Consider the following 16,513-nt stretch of genomic DNA (forward strand, 5'->3'; position numbering starts at 1 on the left):
AGTCGAAAGCGGCGAAACAAGGCTGGACTAACCATTTTAGGCGCTAGTGTCTTCCCGCCACTTTGCAACGAAGAACACTTCCACCGACAATACAAGCCTTAAAGCTCGTATGCAAAAGGTCGTTTGACGAGAAGAAAATACCTGCTTCGCGTTGCTAACCAACGCATCCCCTATTCCCAGAAATACACTCAGTTCCATCCACAGTACTTGGCGAAAATGGGTGGACAAGGACGAGAAGGTGAGGGCTGACTGGCACCTCACTCTGCTCCCCCACTGGCATTATCAATATTTTAACCCTGCTCTAGGCGGAAAAGCGAAACCGCTCAAGGCTCCCAAGAAGGAGAAGAAGGAACTCGATGAGGATGAAATTGCGTTCAGAGAGAAGCAGAAAGCTGGTATGACACTCAGTCCAATTTTCGCTATTCATTACCATGGCTCTCTGACACTTCCATGTGCCGCATGCTCGTGCAAACCCACGATCACTAACTTCATTCCATCTAGACGCCAAAGCCAAGAAGGAGCTGGCGGAAAAGGCAAAGGGCAGAGGCCCGATGAACTCGGGACAACAGGGAATCAAGAAATCTGGGAAGAAATAGAACACGAGGGAGCAACCAGCATAAATACACGCTATTTCCTATGTACACTTGCAATCCATTAGCAACCAACGACCAGTTCGATTCGACCAAACCGGGAGGGGGTATATGAGGGATGAGCGTTAGCCTTTGCTGTGTATGCGAAAAACCTACATTCACGAATAAACGAAGCAGTCCGAGATATGGAGTGATGGATAACAACATGGCGTTCTCTATGTTCTTGCGAGATACCCACCCGCGTTCAACACCGGCTTTCGATGCTGATGGCAGGGTTTCTTTTGCAAAATGAGATATATATTTTTGTTGTTTCTAAATTTTGAATGTCTCATGTCCGGGACGTCCACATCACGTCTAGAGAATCATATTGATAAGAAAAGAAAAAAAATAGAAAAGCACATCGGGTGTTGATCTCCCCCTTTCCCTTTTATTCTTGTCATCTAACTGCAACATGTACGAAGAAAGCTAACTGAGAGCGTCGGGAGCTCGTGCTCGTGACTTATGAGGAAAAGGCGACCATAAAGGAAAGCCGGATTTTGAGAAAAGATGTGTCCTCTGGCCCCGTCATGAAAAAAAAAATTTTTTTTAAATAAATAAAGGAAATAAAATACAGGAAAAAGAGAACCAAAAAAGCAAAAATGTGGCAGGGGTTGAGAGGGAACTAGGGCTGCTTAAACGGAGATTGAAGCAGGGACAAATGTAGTAATGAAAATATGGTGAGAAAGAAAGAACTGCCAGATAATAAAAAAATTTCCTCAGTAATCCTCAGTAACCCTCTTAACCCAAATGCTGGACCCTTGATAGTAATCTCCCTGATCCTGCTTCTTCCTCGCCCTCATCAACTTCATTCCCACATCATGTTCCTCCTTCCTAATCTCCATAAGTTCGTTGTTCAAGCTGTTGACCGACTTCTTGACCTCGCTCCTCGTCGCGAGATCATAGGCGATGGAACTGGGCTGTATTACCTGCGTCAACTCATGGAGGATCGTATCGATATTACCTCTGCGCTGGGCGAGATCTTTGAGCCGAGCTTCCATCGCCTCGATGCGGTTTTCGGCTTCCAGCTCAGGAGGGCTGCGGGGTAATGTCTTTGCAGATGACGATGTAATTTCTGATGGTGTTGGTTTGCGCTTAGTGGCTCTGACAAAGGTCCGCGATGATATAGTTTCTGTCCTTTCTGCATGAATTGCAGGGAGGGGAGGGGCATCTTTCTCGGCCATTCGAGCACGTGGTGTTCCAGGAGGGCTGCTTGGAGCTTCGGTCGTTGCATATGTAGTCGTGCTGAAACGGCTCGATGGCTGTTCTTCTAAATTTACGTTTTGGAGCCCGGTAGTAAGATCCGGGTCGGGAGGTCCATGCTCCGTCGGCCGGGGAGTTTCGGATCGCGCTGGAGTCCCGTTGCTTATCGACCGTGAAGTAGGAGTCGAAGGGCTTTTGGCGGATGTCGGTGTGTTATTACCTGCTTTTAATGGCACAATAGGTTTGATGGTTGGATCATCAGGTGCACTGCCTACGGCTTTCGATTTAGATATCGTAAGGGGTGGAAGTCCGCTAGCGGCATTATTGCGAGGGAGTGATTTGCGTTCTATTCCTGGGGCACTGACTTTTCGGGGTTGGGTTTGAATAGTCTGCGGCGGTCGCGGTCGAGGAGTTTCCTTCGTTTCTATGGGTTTAACAATGGCTGCTCGCCCACTTGCACCTTTCCATGGCTCTTGGGAGCTGGGTGAAAGGGCCGGATCATCTTTATCGTTCTTATCAGTATGGCGCCGGCCATCCATAAATTTTCTTCTTGCCTGATTCAACTCTTTCCCTTTGGCTATGAAATTAAACCCCTGCTTAGATGACTGTTTGGTCGGCGGGTTCTCCGGAGGAACAACGCTTCCGGGAGTGGCTTGAGCTATTTTGCCCTTCTCGTCGTGAGTGGGTTCCCCAGAAAAATCATCCCACCTTGTGAGCCGTTTCGATTCCTGATTTGGAGATGCCGGAGAAGATGATGCATATGATTGAGGTGGTGCTGGCGTGGGTGCTGCATTGGGTTTGCGAGTGACATTTTTGGACGGTACGGGCACAGCACTCGGGAGCCGGCCTTCCCTAAGGGGTTCCCTGAGAGGTGGTCTGGGAGGTGGGAACTGTGGCGGGTTATTGTCAATGGGAGATACATCGGGGCTTTCACGATGGCCGGTGGGAGCAAAAACAGGAGAATCTGGAGGCGATATATCGGTGTATTGGCTGTCACGGAACTCCGACTGATAGGGCCTGGGGTTCCTTCTCGATGGATGCACGTCATGATCGGCTAACGCCATGTTGCCTGCAGCGTAGGAATCCCGCTTTGAATATATAGATGATGCGACTGGCGGTCGGAAAGGGGGATTGGGTCTGCGCAAATCCGGCTCTGTCGGCTTACTTCCAGGTTCAAACAAGATATTAGTTTCACTACCCTTCCCCGTGCTTGACGTCGATGTATAAGACTGAGAAGAAGAGAGAGAGAGAGTTATGAAAACCGAGATAGCTCACATAGATGGACTATGCCGGTCGTTGTCATGATGGTTGTGGTTGTTGTAGTTCTGATTATTATTAGTAGGAGTAGTGACAGTCGTCATGTTCTCCAGCGTCGCATTGTCGAAAGTCGTCGTCAGGAGCACTGGATTGCCAATCACGGGGCCTCTAGATCTAAGGTTCTTCTTCCACATCGCTGGTTCAAACAAAAATTAACTCTCCCTTCCCCTGAAAGATTTGTTAGAACCCTTGGTAAAGACAAACTGTGGTGTTTCAGGGGGCCATGCGAAACTCATATGTATCATCAATTCAATCGCCGGTTGCGGGCGCACGTCCACGGGTATATAACAACCCCCCCCCCCCCCCCCGTAAGGGGTTCTCCCGCGTCCTGTGAAGCAATGGCTCCAAGCCCTAGGCAACAGAATCCTTTAATTTGGAGGCAAAATGGCCCGCGAGTGAGGGTTATGCGCATAGACTAACCCCACAGGCTTGGCCCACCAACACGCCGGAAAAATGCCTAAGCAGCAGCCTACGCCAAACAGCCATTTACATTGTTTCAGCCTGTGGGTTGCGCTAAAATTAACTCAATTTGTCCACCGAACACTGGAGTCACTGGCTCTCAAGATGGAGCGGATCACAGCTCTGTGTAAAATTATTTGTTCAGAGGGTGTGATGGTTTCCATGGTACAGGTGGACGATATTCAGCTCTTCATTTTCTTGTTGCTCCACCACTTGGCTCCATCCTGAAGTCCTGGCTTCCAAAGCTTCCAAAGCTTCCAGCAACCCCGTTTCAGAGTATATCACGTGATAAGAATCCAGTGGTTCCAGAGCCGAATCGCAGCGGACTTGTTCACAGCCTCAGTTCCAAGGTTCCTCTCCAACATCCACCAACAATCAAACTTCCGATTTGCAGTTAGCTCTCGAAGCTCAGAACCTGAGTAAGTACTGGAGAATGGCAACAGGTAGGTACCATATCCTGCCAGTAGTATTGGTTCCAACTTGCTAACACTGTCGTTCCCCCACTGGAAGATCCCACTCCGCCCGCTGCTGAGGTGTAAGTTCCCGTCCATACAATGAATGACCACTATCCGGCCGGAACAAACAAACGTACAACACATGTAACAGCACTGAAATTGAAACTAAACAGTAACAAAATAGAGCCTCCATCGCCACCCCGATAAATCTTGTCCTCGCGTCCCTCTTTGTCGTCCTCCTCTATTTCCACTTTCGACCCCGAGAGCGCGTCGTCCTTCCGAAAGGACCGCCGCCCATCGTCTTCCGCACCTTCACCCCAACAACTCTTCTCCCATTCAACGGCAAAGATGGTTCCCCAGTCTACCTAGCAGTCCGCGGACGAGTCTTTGACGTCTCTTCCGGACGCAATTTCTACGGCCCAGTAAGCGCGTGGGCTAATTTACATACATAAAGAGAACTCAAAACTAACCACTCCGTCGCACGTTATGTATAGGGTGGCCCCTATGAAAATTTTGCGGGCAGAGATGCGACTCGCGGGTTAGCCTGCCAGAGCTTTGACGAGGAAATGCTAACAAAGGATCTCAAAGGTCCGCTGGATGATCTGAGTGGGCTGGATGCCGATCAAATGGATAATTTACGCGGCTGGGAGGAGCGCTTTCTGGAGAAGTACCTCGTTGTTGGCAAGTTGGTTGCGGAGGGGAATCCCGAGGCGCCCAAGTCCGATTGATGACGTTTATATATATATATAATCTCCGGTGGGTGGAATGATGAGTGACGAGGTAGTGGAAATGGATCTTTCTTGCAAACGACTGATATAATAGTTTTTTCTTGTGGATGTACAAAATTGGCTGTCACTGATTACCGGTATTCGTCAGTTGACGACGCTCGAGGATTATCTAAGGACTTTCATCTACGGAGGAGGGCGGCGAGGGTGGTGTAGGGGGCCCTCCAATTTTGAGTACGTTCTAATAAGCATCACATATGTCCATCATTCGAAAGAAATAGTCAAGGTAGGAGAGGAAATTCTTGATAGGCTTACATGTCTCATACCTGCATAGTATGAGTCAGGTACACGCTGGAGTTGTACTGAGGGGGTATATCCTTGAACCCGGACTCGAAACCCCGTACGTCTATACAAATTGAGCAAAAAATTACAGGGAGTGAGAATGTAATTTTAAGTTCTAATTGACATTTACTGTTTGTTGCCGGAGATTTCTTTCGCTGCTCTTTGGCCAATGCGCCGGGCGGATGCATTGTTTGTCGGATGTGCACGTGACCCACACTTATATTAGTTTCCACTAGTTCGATAGACATCCACCTCCTACAAAGCATACAATCTGCTTCTTGGAAATAGTATGCCCCAAGCAAGAATTACCGGATGTATTCGGGTATAAAGTAAGCGTCAAGGAAAGCGCAAGGAGTAGGAAAAAGGATGTCGCTTTCTGTACCTTAAAAAAAGGTTCCCTCTTTTTTGATCTCGTTTCTCATTATCAGATTGAACTATGTTCATATAACTGCCATCATTACAGTTTAATCAATCATGTCATGCCATCAAAATTAATAGAAGAATAAACAGCAAACTGAAGAGCATGAAGAACAAACATTTTGACAAAATTGGAGGGTAAGAAAGAGCAAAATGGACACCGAAAAAAAAAAAAAAAATGCAGCGTGTACATTAATTTTTTAAGACAACACAATTTCATACTCTCGCAGAGCACCTACCCATGTTTTTGACCCGTTGCAGAAGTTAAGAAAGATGAGCTCCAAGTGTTCTCTTTAGAGTTCGTCGGCCATACGTTGTGTACCATGTGAAACTGTTTCCTTGATATTATCAGCTACTCTTTCCCCCTCCCTCCTGCCACTCAACATCCCGATTTTCAGCTGGTCCAAGACCCACTGAATGCCACCCTCCAACCGAGAGACAAGCGTGGCCTCCTGCGCGAGTTCTCCGTAGCGGAAGAAATTAGCATTCCGCCTAGCTTCCTCACGCAATTTGTTAATATCCCAGGTCTTATGTCCTTTAAGACCGTATGAATCAATGTACTTTTCCAGATCAACCCGGGACCAGGTGTCGAATGCAGCGTCCTTGGTTGAGCTAACTTGCTGCGCCAAATAGTTCGTGACGGCAGCGAAATCTTCTCCACCGGCATTAGAAACTTGGTTGTATGCGGATTTTGCCTTTCTCAGGAGTTCATCGCGGGTATATTCAACGTTTTCCATCATCTTCTGATGCTGGGAAGACATATATTTCCTATATTCCACAGTATTAACATGCAGTCCGCAAAAACTGATAAAGGTGTGATTTTTGTCATACCCTAAATTTTCCTTGGTCCAGGTATCAAATGTCCAAGCAGAGAATCCAGTCATTGCTTTGCGCCTGTGGAGGCGCACTTTGGCAAGGAGTTCATCTCGTTTCGTTCCCTGCGGCACCTGAACACCACGCGCATCCAAATAAGCCTTGAGGCGTGAGTCAGACCATTGACTAATGGCAGAATTGAACATATCTGCCGCTCTGAGTCGTACATCCTCCGTCGCACGAGCAAATTCGTTTCCAGCTTTTGAAGTTGCCGCACCATACGCATGTGTGACTGATGCAGTGGGCTTTTGTAGCAAAGAAGCCCGATGTTTTCGTGCCAGGGCAATAAGCTCGTTGCGTCGCGAACCCTGAGGGACCTTGATTCCGTGCTTATCGAAAAACTCTTTGAATTCAGATTCTGACCAGGCATTAAACAAGGCCTCTGATAACGATTTCTGAGCAGCCTCCGCTGACGAAGATGCGGAAGCGGCGGCTTGGCGAGATTTTATACTCGCAAGACGAGCGTTACGCCGTACGCTAGCAACCAGTTTATCCCGAGTTGTTGGCTGCGGTACGTGATACCCATGACTGTCGAGGTATTCCTTTAGATCGGATTCTGACCATTGCTCATAAAGCCAATTCCCAGGGTAGAATGTGGTTTGTCCAAGTTTTCGAGCAATGGCTTCGTAGTTTTCTCGTACTACCGCCAATAGTTTATCACGCTTGTTTGGTTGTGGGCTAGAAATTCCATGTTTATCAAGGAAGGTTTTCAATTGGGAATCACTCCAGCTATAAAAAAAAAGTCAGTCAAATGAATTTCTTAGTAAATTCGAGGAACGCATACGTATCAAAAATCCACTCCTTCGCATCGCCCAGATAGTCAGCCACATGTTCTACCGTGTGATGGATGGGAATTTGCACGCGCGACTCCCAATTATTTTTCACGAGCTCCTCAAGATCTTTTCTATCCGCTGGGGTAGGATATGGAATATCTACATAAATGTTAGCCACGCTCCAGTTTATGTCGCTGTGGCGTTGTCAAGATAATGGAAGGAACTCGCCGTGGTCAGAAAGCCAACGTTCAAGCTCTGTTTCGTGCCATCTGTTGTATACTGTGGCATTTCCATAGTTAGCCTTCCTCATCATCAGAGTATCTTCACAGAGACCCACAACAGATAGAGAAACGTATGGGAAGAAATGAGGCAGAACAGATGCAAGGCAAACATCAGCCTGCATCGTCGTTAGACAGACATACCAGCTTTACTAAACCAGTTCCTCAAACCCGCTGTTTCCGTCACGGTTAATATAGTGACCACAAGGCCCAAAGCCCATGAGAGTCTCATTTTGGCTTTTTTATGCACAAGTGCAGTAATTCGCCGATAGCAATGGCATGTATCAAGAACGAAAGGTGTAGGCACCTGATCCGAATGCTTGATAGGGAGGTAAGGACCCTTTACGTTAATTATAACTTATAAAAGACCTTTTGCGTAGAGTTGAGTTAACGAAAAGCATACAGCAACATCTTCGCGGGCAAGTCGAACGTGTTTGGATGCCGATGACACTGGTGTGACGTATGGCGGAGTTAAACTTTGCGTTGGCTTTGGCCAGCGGATGCGTTCCTTGGAAATTTAGGTGAAGATATGAGCCAAGGCCTTGAAAATAGCCGTTTCGTGCTTGCCGCATCCACCTCTAAGGGTTTTTAGAGCAATCTAATAGCGATCTATGCTTTGATAAAGAGCTGATTGATATCCAAGCTCGATGCCTCGGTAAGATAACGGTACAAAAATCGGTTAGTAATAACTAAGCCAAGGCTTGATTATAGCCAATCAGCATGTCGAGAAGCCCCATCTGACACCGCGGAAACTTGGAGCCTCAAACCAACCTCTTCTAGGCATCCTATCTATCTCACAGCTTTCATTTAATATACTTATTCGGTTTCTACAACGCAATGATGCGAGAGGCATACGTACCACAGATTACGTATATCAGTTGAGACCTACCTTACTAATATCTATGACCCGACTTGCGATTACCTGACGCCAACATCAGCGAAAGCCCATCATGGAAGAGTCGATTGGCCCACATTGCAAGGCCCTGGCGTCACCAAATCCGTGGAATTTTGCTCTCTCAATGTAAATATCAGCTACTGGAATTGTGGATTGCAAGGAGCTTTCACTAATATACCTTTGGTATTATAGATGCATCTTGTTTGGCATTCTTCTCTCGTATCTTCCTCAACATCACAGAATTATATCCCGGCGGTCTTCCTTCGGAATATCTCCATATTTTATTCTACTAGGAACTACATCTGGGACTTTTTCTTTTTCAAACATCCTTGTGCTCCCAAGAAGTGGAGAAGACATTGCTTGCTGCAAAGAGATTGATGGGTTCTCCTGCTTTGCTGGGCTGTTAGGCATATTCCAGGTCGGCGTGCAGGCACTCTGTTTTGCGATCATGTGAGATGAGCAATATCTTCCCCTACATATTCCTTCCATCTAAATATGGGCATAAGATATGAATTTACTGGAAAATACTAACATGACTTAATAATTCAGCCTTTTCCTTTTTGTCATCTTCTATCCCCGCTCGACCCCTTCCATTGTTAAGCAATCCTCGTCCGGGACACACTCCTTCAGAATTGCCATCTTAATCGCTGGAATATGTATTCTTCAGACAATAGCGACCGCCATCGTTGCCATCGTTATTGTCGTTGCATATCCAAACAAGCGTCAATTTTACGCAAACCTTTTCGGCATCTTCGCGGCCATTCTATCATCCATCCAATACTTCCCTCAGATCTATACAACCTTCCGCCTACGCCGGGTTGGCAGCCTGAGTATTCCGATGATGTGCATCCAAACACCAGGCAGCCTAGTATGGGCTGCTAGTCTAGCAGCACGTCTAGGTACGGAGGGCTGGAGCACATGGGGGGTTTATGTGGTCACAGCCCTACTCCAAGGAACCCTGCTCATTATGGGGATCTATTTCGAATATATCAATCCATCGAAAGCAGAAACTGACGTAAGCCCCACGGATACTTCGGGAACGGACGATGGCACCAACGGGGTCGTGGCTCATCGCGGCAACGAGGAGAACCATCCTTCAGAAGAAACACCGTTGCTTCAGAGCACTGGGTAATTTTACATGGATGTTCGGTTATTTATTATATATTTATACCTGTCGGATTTAAACACTCAATATAATACCTTCTGTGTAGACAATTCTTCATTGCTCTGCAATGGAGCCTCTTTGCTATCTCCCCGCCGCTTTTCATCACGTCACTGGAACGATCCAATGCCCCTAAAGTCCGATTTTATCCAAAGTATAAATATATGCCTTATTCATTCTTCTCTGGGCTCAATACCGCTTCTACCCATTGACAATTTTGGTCAGTTATTCAATGAACCAACGATTCGCGGTAAGGAACGCCGAAGAATAGCATGTGGAGACTGCCCAGAGAATACCCACCGAATTGAAAGTCCGCTAATTTCATACAATATGAGAATCCAACTCCAACGGGCGAAAAATAGTAGCATGCGCCAATATCTTTACCAACTTAGTTCACCCGATTCCTAAACTCCTCAACCTCTTCCTCCAATGATCTAAACTCGCCGTGATTACCGAGTTGAACATATGCCCTATCATATCTCTTTTTCATATCCTCATTATGCTTTTTCACATCCTCCTCGGCCTTGTCCTGTTTTTTTCGTTCCTCAGGACCTAGTTCCTCCTTCGAAGGACGCTTAGGGTGCTGCGGATCGGCGCCGCTGTGCTGATATTCGTCACTGAGCGTAGGATGAGCCTTGTTGGATGGAATTCGGTGCTCGAACTCTTCTGAGAAGGAATCCCGTTCGGAACTCTCTGGGGACGGTTGGTGTTTTCGAGAGTAATGTTCGTTTTCTACGGCCATGTGGATCAGGTTAATTAACCAACACTCTTTATTAAGGCTCGAAGATGCGAGAAAAGGGGATGGGGCAGAAGTAGTCACCGTCACCATTCCCACTGCCATATGCGGCGCCCTTCCTCCCTTTCTCTTTATTTGGTCCAGGCGATGCTTCGGAATTGGAATATTTCCTTCGTCCCTTTCCAGGTTGATATAATGCCTTAGCTGGCAAGCGCGACTGCGAGCAGTAAGCTTGTGCTTGCAACCTTAGCTGCGGAACGACTCTCCGTGATAGGCGATGCATTCCGATATGACGTCTTTCTCCTCGTCTTTCGTTTTCGTTCCTCCACTTATGCTCTTGAATTTCCGACGCCTTCTTATCCACGTTTTGGTCCAATAAAAGATGCTAGCATGAACTTCCGCACTGAAGGTGTTTATATGCCGTTCCCTCTACTTGAGTTTACCAAAAAGACAAGAAACGAAATAATCAGACGGGTATATTTCCATATCTTACAAACTTGCTCCTGGCGTTTTTAACATCAACAACACCCATGAGGTCAAATATTTACCTACTATGGGCTGGCCTAGTTTCCAGCGGTGACGTAGTGTCTTCAGCAAGAATCGCCTCTGGATTATGCGAACCTCCTTCCCTGTTCCCGGAGCGGTGGGGTGTTAAAAGCGGAGTGTAATTCTGAAGATATTTCCCCACTCGATAGATATTTGCTTTTCTTCCTACCTTCGCCCCTGTCCCTAAAACAGGTGTGTTAGAAGTGACGTCAGTGTGTCAGTTATGGATATTGAGATCGAGGAATCGTTGGCTAGTGATAGCAAAAAGCGATAATAGATTTCGCCCCCATATTATGCTGAAGCAACGAGTATTTAAGCAGATATGGGGGTTCCAGCATCAGACGCCACACGGCCCAGACAAGAAAACAGAGTATACTTTTACATACTACCAAGTAACAAAACAACTGTGTTGGAGCCAGGGACTTTTGTCACATGCTGTTGAAATACCTAGGGACCTAAATAAGCTACCCGATTGCCTCCATTCAAAATAGGAGTTTGTAGGGAAACGAAGGGGCCTATTGGACCTATGAAACCGCGAGCTACCACAAGCTTTACCGGGCTGATCCACAAAAAACAAACCTAAGATAAGAAACACAACGATGACGTCACTAGCAGGCACTTGCGCTCGAGATGTGAAATCCTAGCATGGTTGGTGGAACGTCTTCTTGCTCGTAGCAATATATCACTTTCCATTTTCTTTATGCTTTCAAACAGTCAACAGTGGTCAACAGGTTAGGGAAGAGAGGGCTATAACGACATCGTACCTAGAGCAAATACTTCTCCTTTATTGATGAATAGAGATGTTGTGATGCTGTGATAAATTCCGCAGTCTCCTTAAGCGTGAATTCCATGATTGTTTGGCATCTTCCCTGGGGGGTGATTGTGGTTGGGAAACAGCAACTTAGATCGTGGGCGTATTCTATTCAACTTTATTCAACTTTGAAGCCTGTCTGGTGTCTGTTGCTTGCTTCTATCAACTTGAACTGTATGATGAGCAAAATTGGCAACTAAATTGCAGGGATTGAGGAAATATGCGGAGTGCCCCTTGTGGCAAGTTTGTTATTTTCCATCGTTTGTTGATTTATGCTGACTGCCAGGGAAAAAAAACCGCGTCCGCCAGAGGGACGGGAATGAATACGCATTAGGGAGGGAGGTTGACGAAACAGTTGTCAGAAATGCTCTACCGCTTGCCTCGAATCGTAACTATATGTGGAGAACGACTCAATTGAAAAAGGTTGGTAAATTTAGATTGTTTGTTTCCTTGAATACTTCAACTTAGGAGGACGGACGACCTAAAGTACACTGATATAAAAAAATGTGACACATTGCAGAATCGTTGCTAAACAATCCATCTCTGCTCATGTAACAGCGAATGTGTTAGTTCTAGTAGAGCATGCCAGAGATAGGGCGGCACACATCGAAGAACTAACCGCCCCAACCGTTTCCCGAGAGGGAATATTTGTCGAATCATATCAAAATGCCATGGAGCAACAACAGCCACTTTCCACCGGTCCCGAGCCGCGCTGTACCAACCCATGGAATGTTAAAACCACACAGATCATCGTCCGCTCCATTCAACCATTGGAAAAAGTGTAGGCATGGCGTGAATACTAGTATACATCCATACATACACAGCGTGGCCAACCGCCAGCGCAATCTGTTGGACCAACTCAAAACACTTTCCTACAGCACTTCGATATCGTCCCCTACACCTTCACCCCCACACACAGTGTAGTTTACCTTCCGCCTCGCTGCATTCCAAATCGAGCCACCACCGGTTTGCCTTGGGTCGTCAGTCACGCCTTATGCACCGGCGATGGCGATGGTCCTTGCCTGAGGTCGTGTGCATTGTTGCATTGTTGCATTGCCGTGATCTCTCAGCAACAACCCAGTCTTAACAACAGTAGAAGTAAAAAGGCTGGCTAGCTCTAGGTGCCGTGCCTAAACTTCCGAGCTCTGTAATATCAGATAAAACTCACCCGGTGTGGGAATAAGCGAAGGCACGATTTAGTTAGTTTTACCAGTAAAGACAGGATGGAGGGGATGGAGTGTCTGTCTTCGAAAAGTCTGCTTCCCGTTCTTTCTTTCTTTCTTTCTTTTCCCCCTTTTTGTTTATTTAAGATTGATAGGGTGGTGTGAGCGAGCGGAGTTCATGGAATGTATGATGAGACGTGTTGAATACCAACCAAGGCCATCTCATTTATCCTATCCGTCACAATTGACACACCATGTCAATCAGGTATAGTATTTTCTCCTCGCTAGATAACTAACATACGAAATTTGTAACTAACTAGTTACTTTAAGTTACTTCAGATCAATTACATGACAAACAGATATACCTAGTTACTTTGAAGGAACACCACAAAAAAACACACTTTGTGCCGCCTGTGTTTCACCCCCTTTGATGATCTATCCACTCACTCAACCGAATAGACACTCCATCCTGATTGGCACTACTCCCAATAATGGAGCATACCGAGAGAGAAAACTATACTATGTCACCAACCAACAAAGCAACTGGAAAGAGGAAAGAAATATATGGACGGTGCTGATACTTCTATGCACGTTCTGCAGTGGAAGGAAAAGAAAAGGGATGAATATAGCAGCAAGATATAGTTATAGCTATCTCATGTCATATGCGAGTGTATGTGTATGTGCCCATATTTATCAAACAGATGCTCCGGGCAACCAAAGCATTCAATGTGGTGGCATTCATTTCCCCGAGTGGCCTATATAGGTAGATTTCAAGACCATGTGTATATATGTAGTATGATGGAAAAAGAAGGGTTAAATAAAAACAGAAGAAATGGCGGTGTTAGGTGGCAGTAATGGGGACGATGATGATATTTTGGGTTGGTAGCATATCTCCGATAAATCGTCACGACATGATCCTCGGAAAATATATAAGCAAAGGTTAAAAAGAAATACCACACTAATAACAATGACGAAGGATATATCGGAAAATGTTAAGAGGAAGAAATAAAAAAAAAAGAGAGAGATATACCCCTTTGACCAAATATACCTTAAGCATATATCAACGCCAATGCCTGAGAAAAAAACCAAATATATGTGAAATGCCAGCAAAAGGGGGATGGATGGATTATCCCCGGAACCCAAACGCCTTATTTTGCTCTTTAATTTCCTCCAATCTCTAGCAAGCGCTAACCAACGATCCACTGACAGAAACAATCATCATCATCGCCCGGAGCACTCAAGGTGCTGTTACCATCACTCCGCGAACTGGATAGTGTTGTTTCGGCTTCGTCAACAGGAACTCGAGACCCAAGTGGGCCTGATATAGTTCCATCATCCATCACCTGCATCTGCTCGCAGTATGGAGGAGTTCCATCAGTGGAAGACCTTATTTCTTCCAATTTGATCATGCGAGGGTACTCCATTGGTAGGCCACCAGGTGCCGCCAAAGAAGTTGTTCGAAGCCCGCGAAGGTCTAGAGAGGGGAGTGCAGTTGTGGATGTGAGTGTTGTGGAGGTCTTAGTTGGCGTATATTGACCCGAGCCCGTTGTTGTCGTAGGCTCGGAGAGTTGCTGGTTGACATAGATGAAAAGTTCCAAATAAGTACTATTCCACCAGCAAAAGTAAGGCCGATCACCTGGTTTTGACGCCATGGGTGCTGTAGTTCCCGCACGTCGACGGAGCTGGACCCCATCAACTGGTTGTCCTGAAAGAACGTGAGGGAAGTCATCGGAATGAATTATCACAAGTTTATCAAACGGCGTGAAAAAGAATAAGGCTGGACCCAAATCTGGTTGGGTTTTATCGAGCATCAGTTTGAGGTCGAAAGTCGTGACTTCCAGTGCTGGAGCTTGGGCACCATATATAAAATTCCCATTCCGCTTGTAAGATTGGAGTTCGATGCTTTTTGATCCGTCGTCTTCCTCGGAGAGCGAGCAAGAAAATGAACCTTTGTTCATGCACTGCCATGACTTCACAAGATCATCGTCATTGACGCAGCTATTTGATGATCCATGTAGCGAAGCTGCAGGGATCTGGAAATCGCCAGTAGGGATTGGGAGAAGGGAAGGCGTAGTCGTTAACTGTGCTGCATCCAACATAGTGGTGGCCGTTACCGTTACAAAAACGGAAGTAGGACTAGAAAATATTAACAGAGTAGAAAAAAAAGAGTGGAGGAAGGGGTGGAAAATGAGTCGTCTCATACCGTCCACCACTTAATGCAGAACTAGCACTTGCTCCACCTGCTTTCTCCCCTCGCTTGTTTCCAACTACACCTCCAACAACACCGCCAATTACTGCTCCAATCAAAACGACAATAGCAATGAGGATAATAGTCCATATTTGGAGACCACAGCACACCCTAGTTTTGCCTTTTTCGACCAGTTTTTCCTTGGTACTACCGCTTGGGTCATCCGCTTGAGGTTCACCAGCGGGAGCATTTTGTCGGCCAGCCCCATCTTCATCCAATAGGGTTCGGGATGATACTCCTGATTCTGGGGATACCGGGACACTAGCTAACGTCACCGGCGGAGGCGGGGTGACAAATTCGTGGGCTCCAAATTTTTGGGGTGTCCCGTCTGGATATCTCGTATAAGGCGGCAGTTGTTCAGTATGACCATCTACCCCGACAATATCTCCAACTTCATTGGCGCCAGCATTTCCCCGGGACCGGAATGCCTGTTCGCGGCCAGGGAAACCAACTGGGATAGGAGAGTGCACTTCCACGTCTTCCTCCTCTGGGACAGTATTCTGCGGATACATGGCGTACGGATGCTGGGGCGGCATTGGCTCAACCTGACTCCGTTCTACAGCTCGAACAGTCGAAGTGGATGAGTTAGATGATGACCGACCCAAACCGGTAGCTTGAGGGTACATAGCGTATGGATGTGTAGGTCTGGTCTGGCCAGTATACGGGCTTAGGGCTCTAGGCATTGAGAAACGAGAGGAAACACTAATGCTTCGATGTGCCACGGATGGAGGAGGATGGGTCGTCGAAGAGGCGGAGGACGAGTGACGAGTAATCGACGAGGAAACGGCATTTTGGGTGACGACAGGAGCATGATTTGGAGCGGCTTGTTCACGCTCAGATATCGGTTCCGGTTCTGGAGAGCCCGATCGTTGCGACATTTGCGACTGGAATGAAGCAACCGAGTCTCGAAAGGGGCTTAGGTATGAGGACAGACCATTCTCGTCATCCAATGTGGTAGACGAGTTCGATGAAGCGTGGTCGGATTGACCAGAGTGGCCTAGAGGAGAATCAACAGAATCCAATGGCTCGAGAGAAAAGGCATCACTGAAGACGTCCGTAATGAAAGACTGTTCAGGGGAATGATGGCCAGCAGACAGGGGAGATTGCCGGCGATGAGATTGAGTAGAAAGAGAGTGCTCGTGAATTTCTTCTGGTGACGGTGATAGGGCACGCTCAGACATAGTGCACTGCCCACTTGGGGGAGCGGTCCCCTCCTGTCAAGCACAACAAACACCCCAAAACCCACGCCCAGGGGACAAACAAACGGAGAGAGAGACTGTCGAGCAGCAGTATAAGAAACGGTACAGGACGTAAACGATGGAAGGAGAGGAGAACCGAAGTCAACAGCGATGGACGGATGAGACAGAACGAGGGAGGGAGGGTGTTGGGTGGATGGGGTGGAGTCAAATCAGCGTCGGGGGTTGGCTGTAAGAAGGGTCGACGAGACGAGGGAAGGGGAACTTTGCTGGGCCCCAAGAGTCTGA

General features: G+C 46.9%; 8 protein-coding genes across 8 annotated transcripts; 4 read left to right on the forward strand and 4 right to left on the reverse strand.

Annotated features, from left to right (window-relative positions):
• Positions 1 to 113: 113 nt before the first annotated feature.
• On the forward strand, positions 114 to 994 carry HCBG_06873 (uncharacterized protein; the record flags this gene model as incomplete). The annotated part of the gene is made up of 3 exons (XM_045433922.1): positions 114 to 238; positions 306 to 395; positions 502 to 994. 3 exons carry the CDS (start codon positions 217 to 219, stop codon positions 594 to 596), a joined length of 207 nt encoding a protein of 68 aa, XP_045285403.1.
• A 229-nt stretch (positions 995 to 1,223) lies between these two features.
• Positions 1,224 to 3,280, reverse strand: HCBG_06874 (uncharacterized protein; the record flags this gene model as incomplete). The annotated part of the gene is made up of 2 exons (XM_045433923.1): positions 1,224 to 2,993; positions 3,105 to 3,280. 2 exons carry the CDS (start codon positions 3,278 to 3,280, stop codon positions 1,346 to 1,348), a joined length of 1,824 nt encoding a protein of 607 aa, XP_045285404.1.
• Positions 3,281 to 4,019: 739 nt separating this feature from the next.
• HCBG_06875 (membrane-associated progesterone receptor component 1) lies at positions 4,020 to 4,796 on the forward strand (the record flags this gene model as incomplete). The annotated part of the gene is made up of 4 exons (XM_045433924.1): positions 4,020 to 4,048; positions 4,116 to 4,140; positions 4,245 to 4,482; positions 4,555 to 4,796. The coding sequence occupies 4 exons, from the start codon at positions 4,039 to 4,041 to the stop codon at positions 4,786 to 4,788; spliced, it is 507 nt and encodes a 168-aa protein (XP_045285405.1).
• Positions 4,797 to 5,497: 701 nt separating this feature from the next.
• On the reverse strand, positions 5,498 to 7,814 carry HCBG_06876 (uncharacterized protein; the record flags this gene model as incomplete). The annotated part of the gene is made up of 5 exons (XM_045433925.1): positions 5,498 to 6,312; positions 6,376 to 7,146; positions 7,202 to 7,349; positions 7,419 to 7,469; positions 7,613 to 7,814. The coding sequence occupies 5 exons, from the start codon at positions 7,698 to 7,700 to the stop codon at positions 5,838 to 5,840; spliced, it is 1,533 nt and encodes a 510-aa protein (XP_045285406.1).
• Positions 7,815 to 8,418: 604 nt separating this feature from the next.
• On the forward strand, positions 8,419 to 9,495 carry HCBG_06877 (PQ loop repeat protein; the record flags this gene model as incomplete). The annotated part of the gene is made up of 3 exons (XM_045433926.1): positions 8,419 to 8,489; positions 8,556 to 8,813; positions 8,913 to 9,495. The coding sequence occupies 3 exons, from the start codon at positions 8,419 to 8,421 to the stop codon at positions 9,493 to 9,495; spliced, it is 912 nt and encodes a 303-aa protein (XP_045285407.1).
• Positions 9,496 to 9,675: 180 nt separating this feature from the next.
• Positions 9,676 to 10,793, reverse strand: HCBG_06878 (uncharacterized protein; the record flags this gene model as incomplete). The annotated part of the gene is made up of 3 exons (XM_045433927.1): positions 9,676 to 10,257; positions 10,346 to 10,646; positions 10,755 to 10,793. The coding sequence occupies 3 exons, from the start codon at positions 10,791 to 10,793 to the stop codon at positions 9,914 to 9,916; spliced, it is 684 nt and encodes a 227-aa protein (XP_045285408.1).
• Positions 10,794 to 11,406: 613 nt separating this feature from the next.
• On the forward strand, positions 11,407 to 12,403 carry HCBG_06879 (uncharacterized protein; the record flags this gene model as incomplete). Its single annotated transcript, XM_045433928.1, has 3 exons — positions 11,407 to 11,439; positions 11,928 to 12,045; positions 12,177 to 12,403. 3 exons carry the CDS (start codon positions 11,407 to 11,409, stop codon positions 12,401 to 12,403), a joined length of 378 nt encoding a protein of 125 aa, XP_045285409.1.
• A 1,565-nt stretch (positions 12,404 to 13,968) lies between these two features.
• Positions 13,969 to 16,210, reverse strand: HCBG_06880 (uncharacterized protein; the record flags this gene model as incomplete). Its single annotated transcript, XM_045433929.1, has 2 exons — positions 13,969 to 14,917; positions 14,985 to 16,210. The coding sequence occupies 2 exons, from the start codon at positions 16,208 to 16,210 to the stop codon at positions 13,969 to 13,971; spliced, it is 2,175 nt and encodes a 724-aa protein (XP_045285410.1).
• Between the last annotated feature and the right edge of the window lie 303 nt (positions 16,211 to 16,513).

Source organism: Histoplasma capsulatum (assembly GCF_000150115.1).
Source record: "Histoplasma capsulatum G186AR genomic scaffold supercont2.10, whole genome shotgun sequence".
In the NCBI taxonomy this organism is placed as follows: domain Eukaryota; kingdom Fungi; phylum Ascomycota; class Eurotiomycetes; order Onygenales; family Ajellomycetaceae; genus Histoplasma; species Histoplasma capsulatum.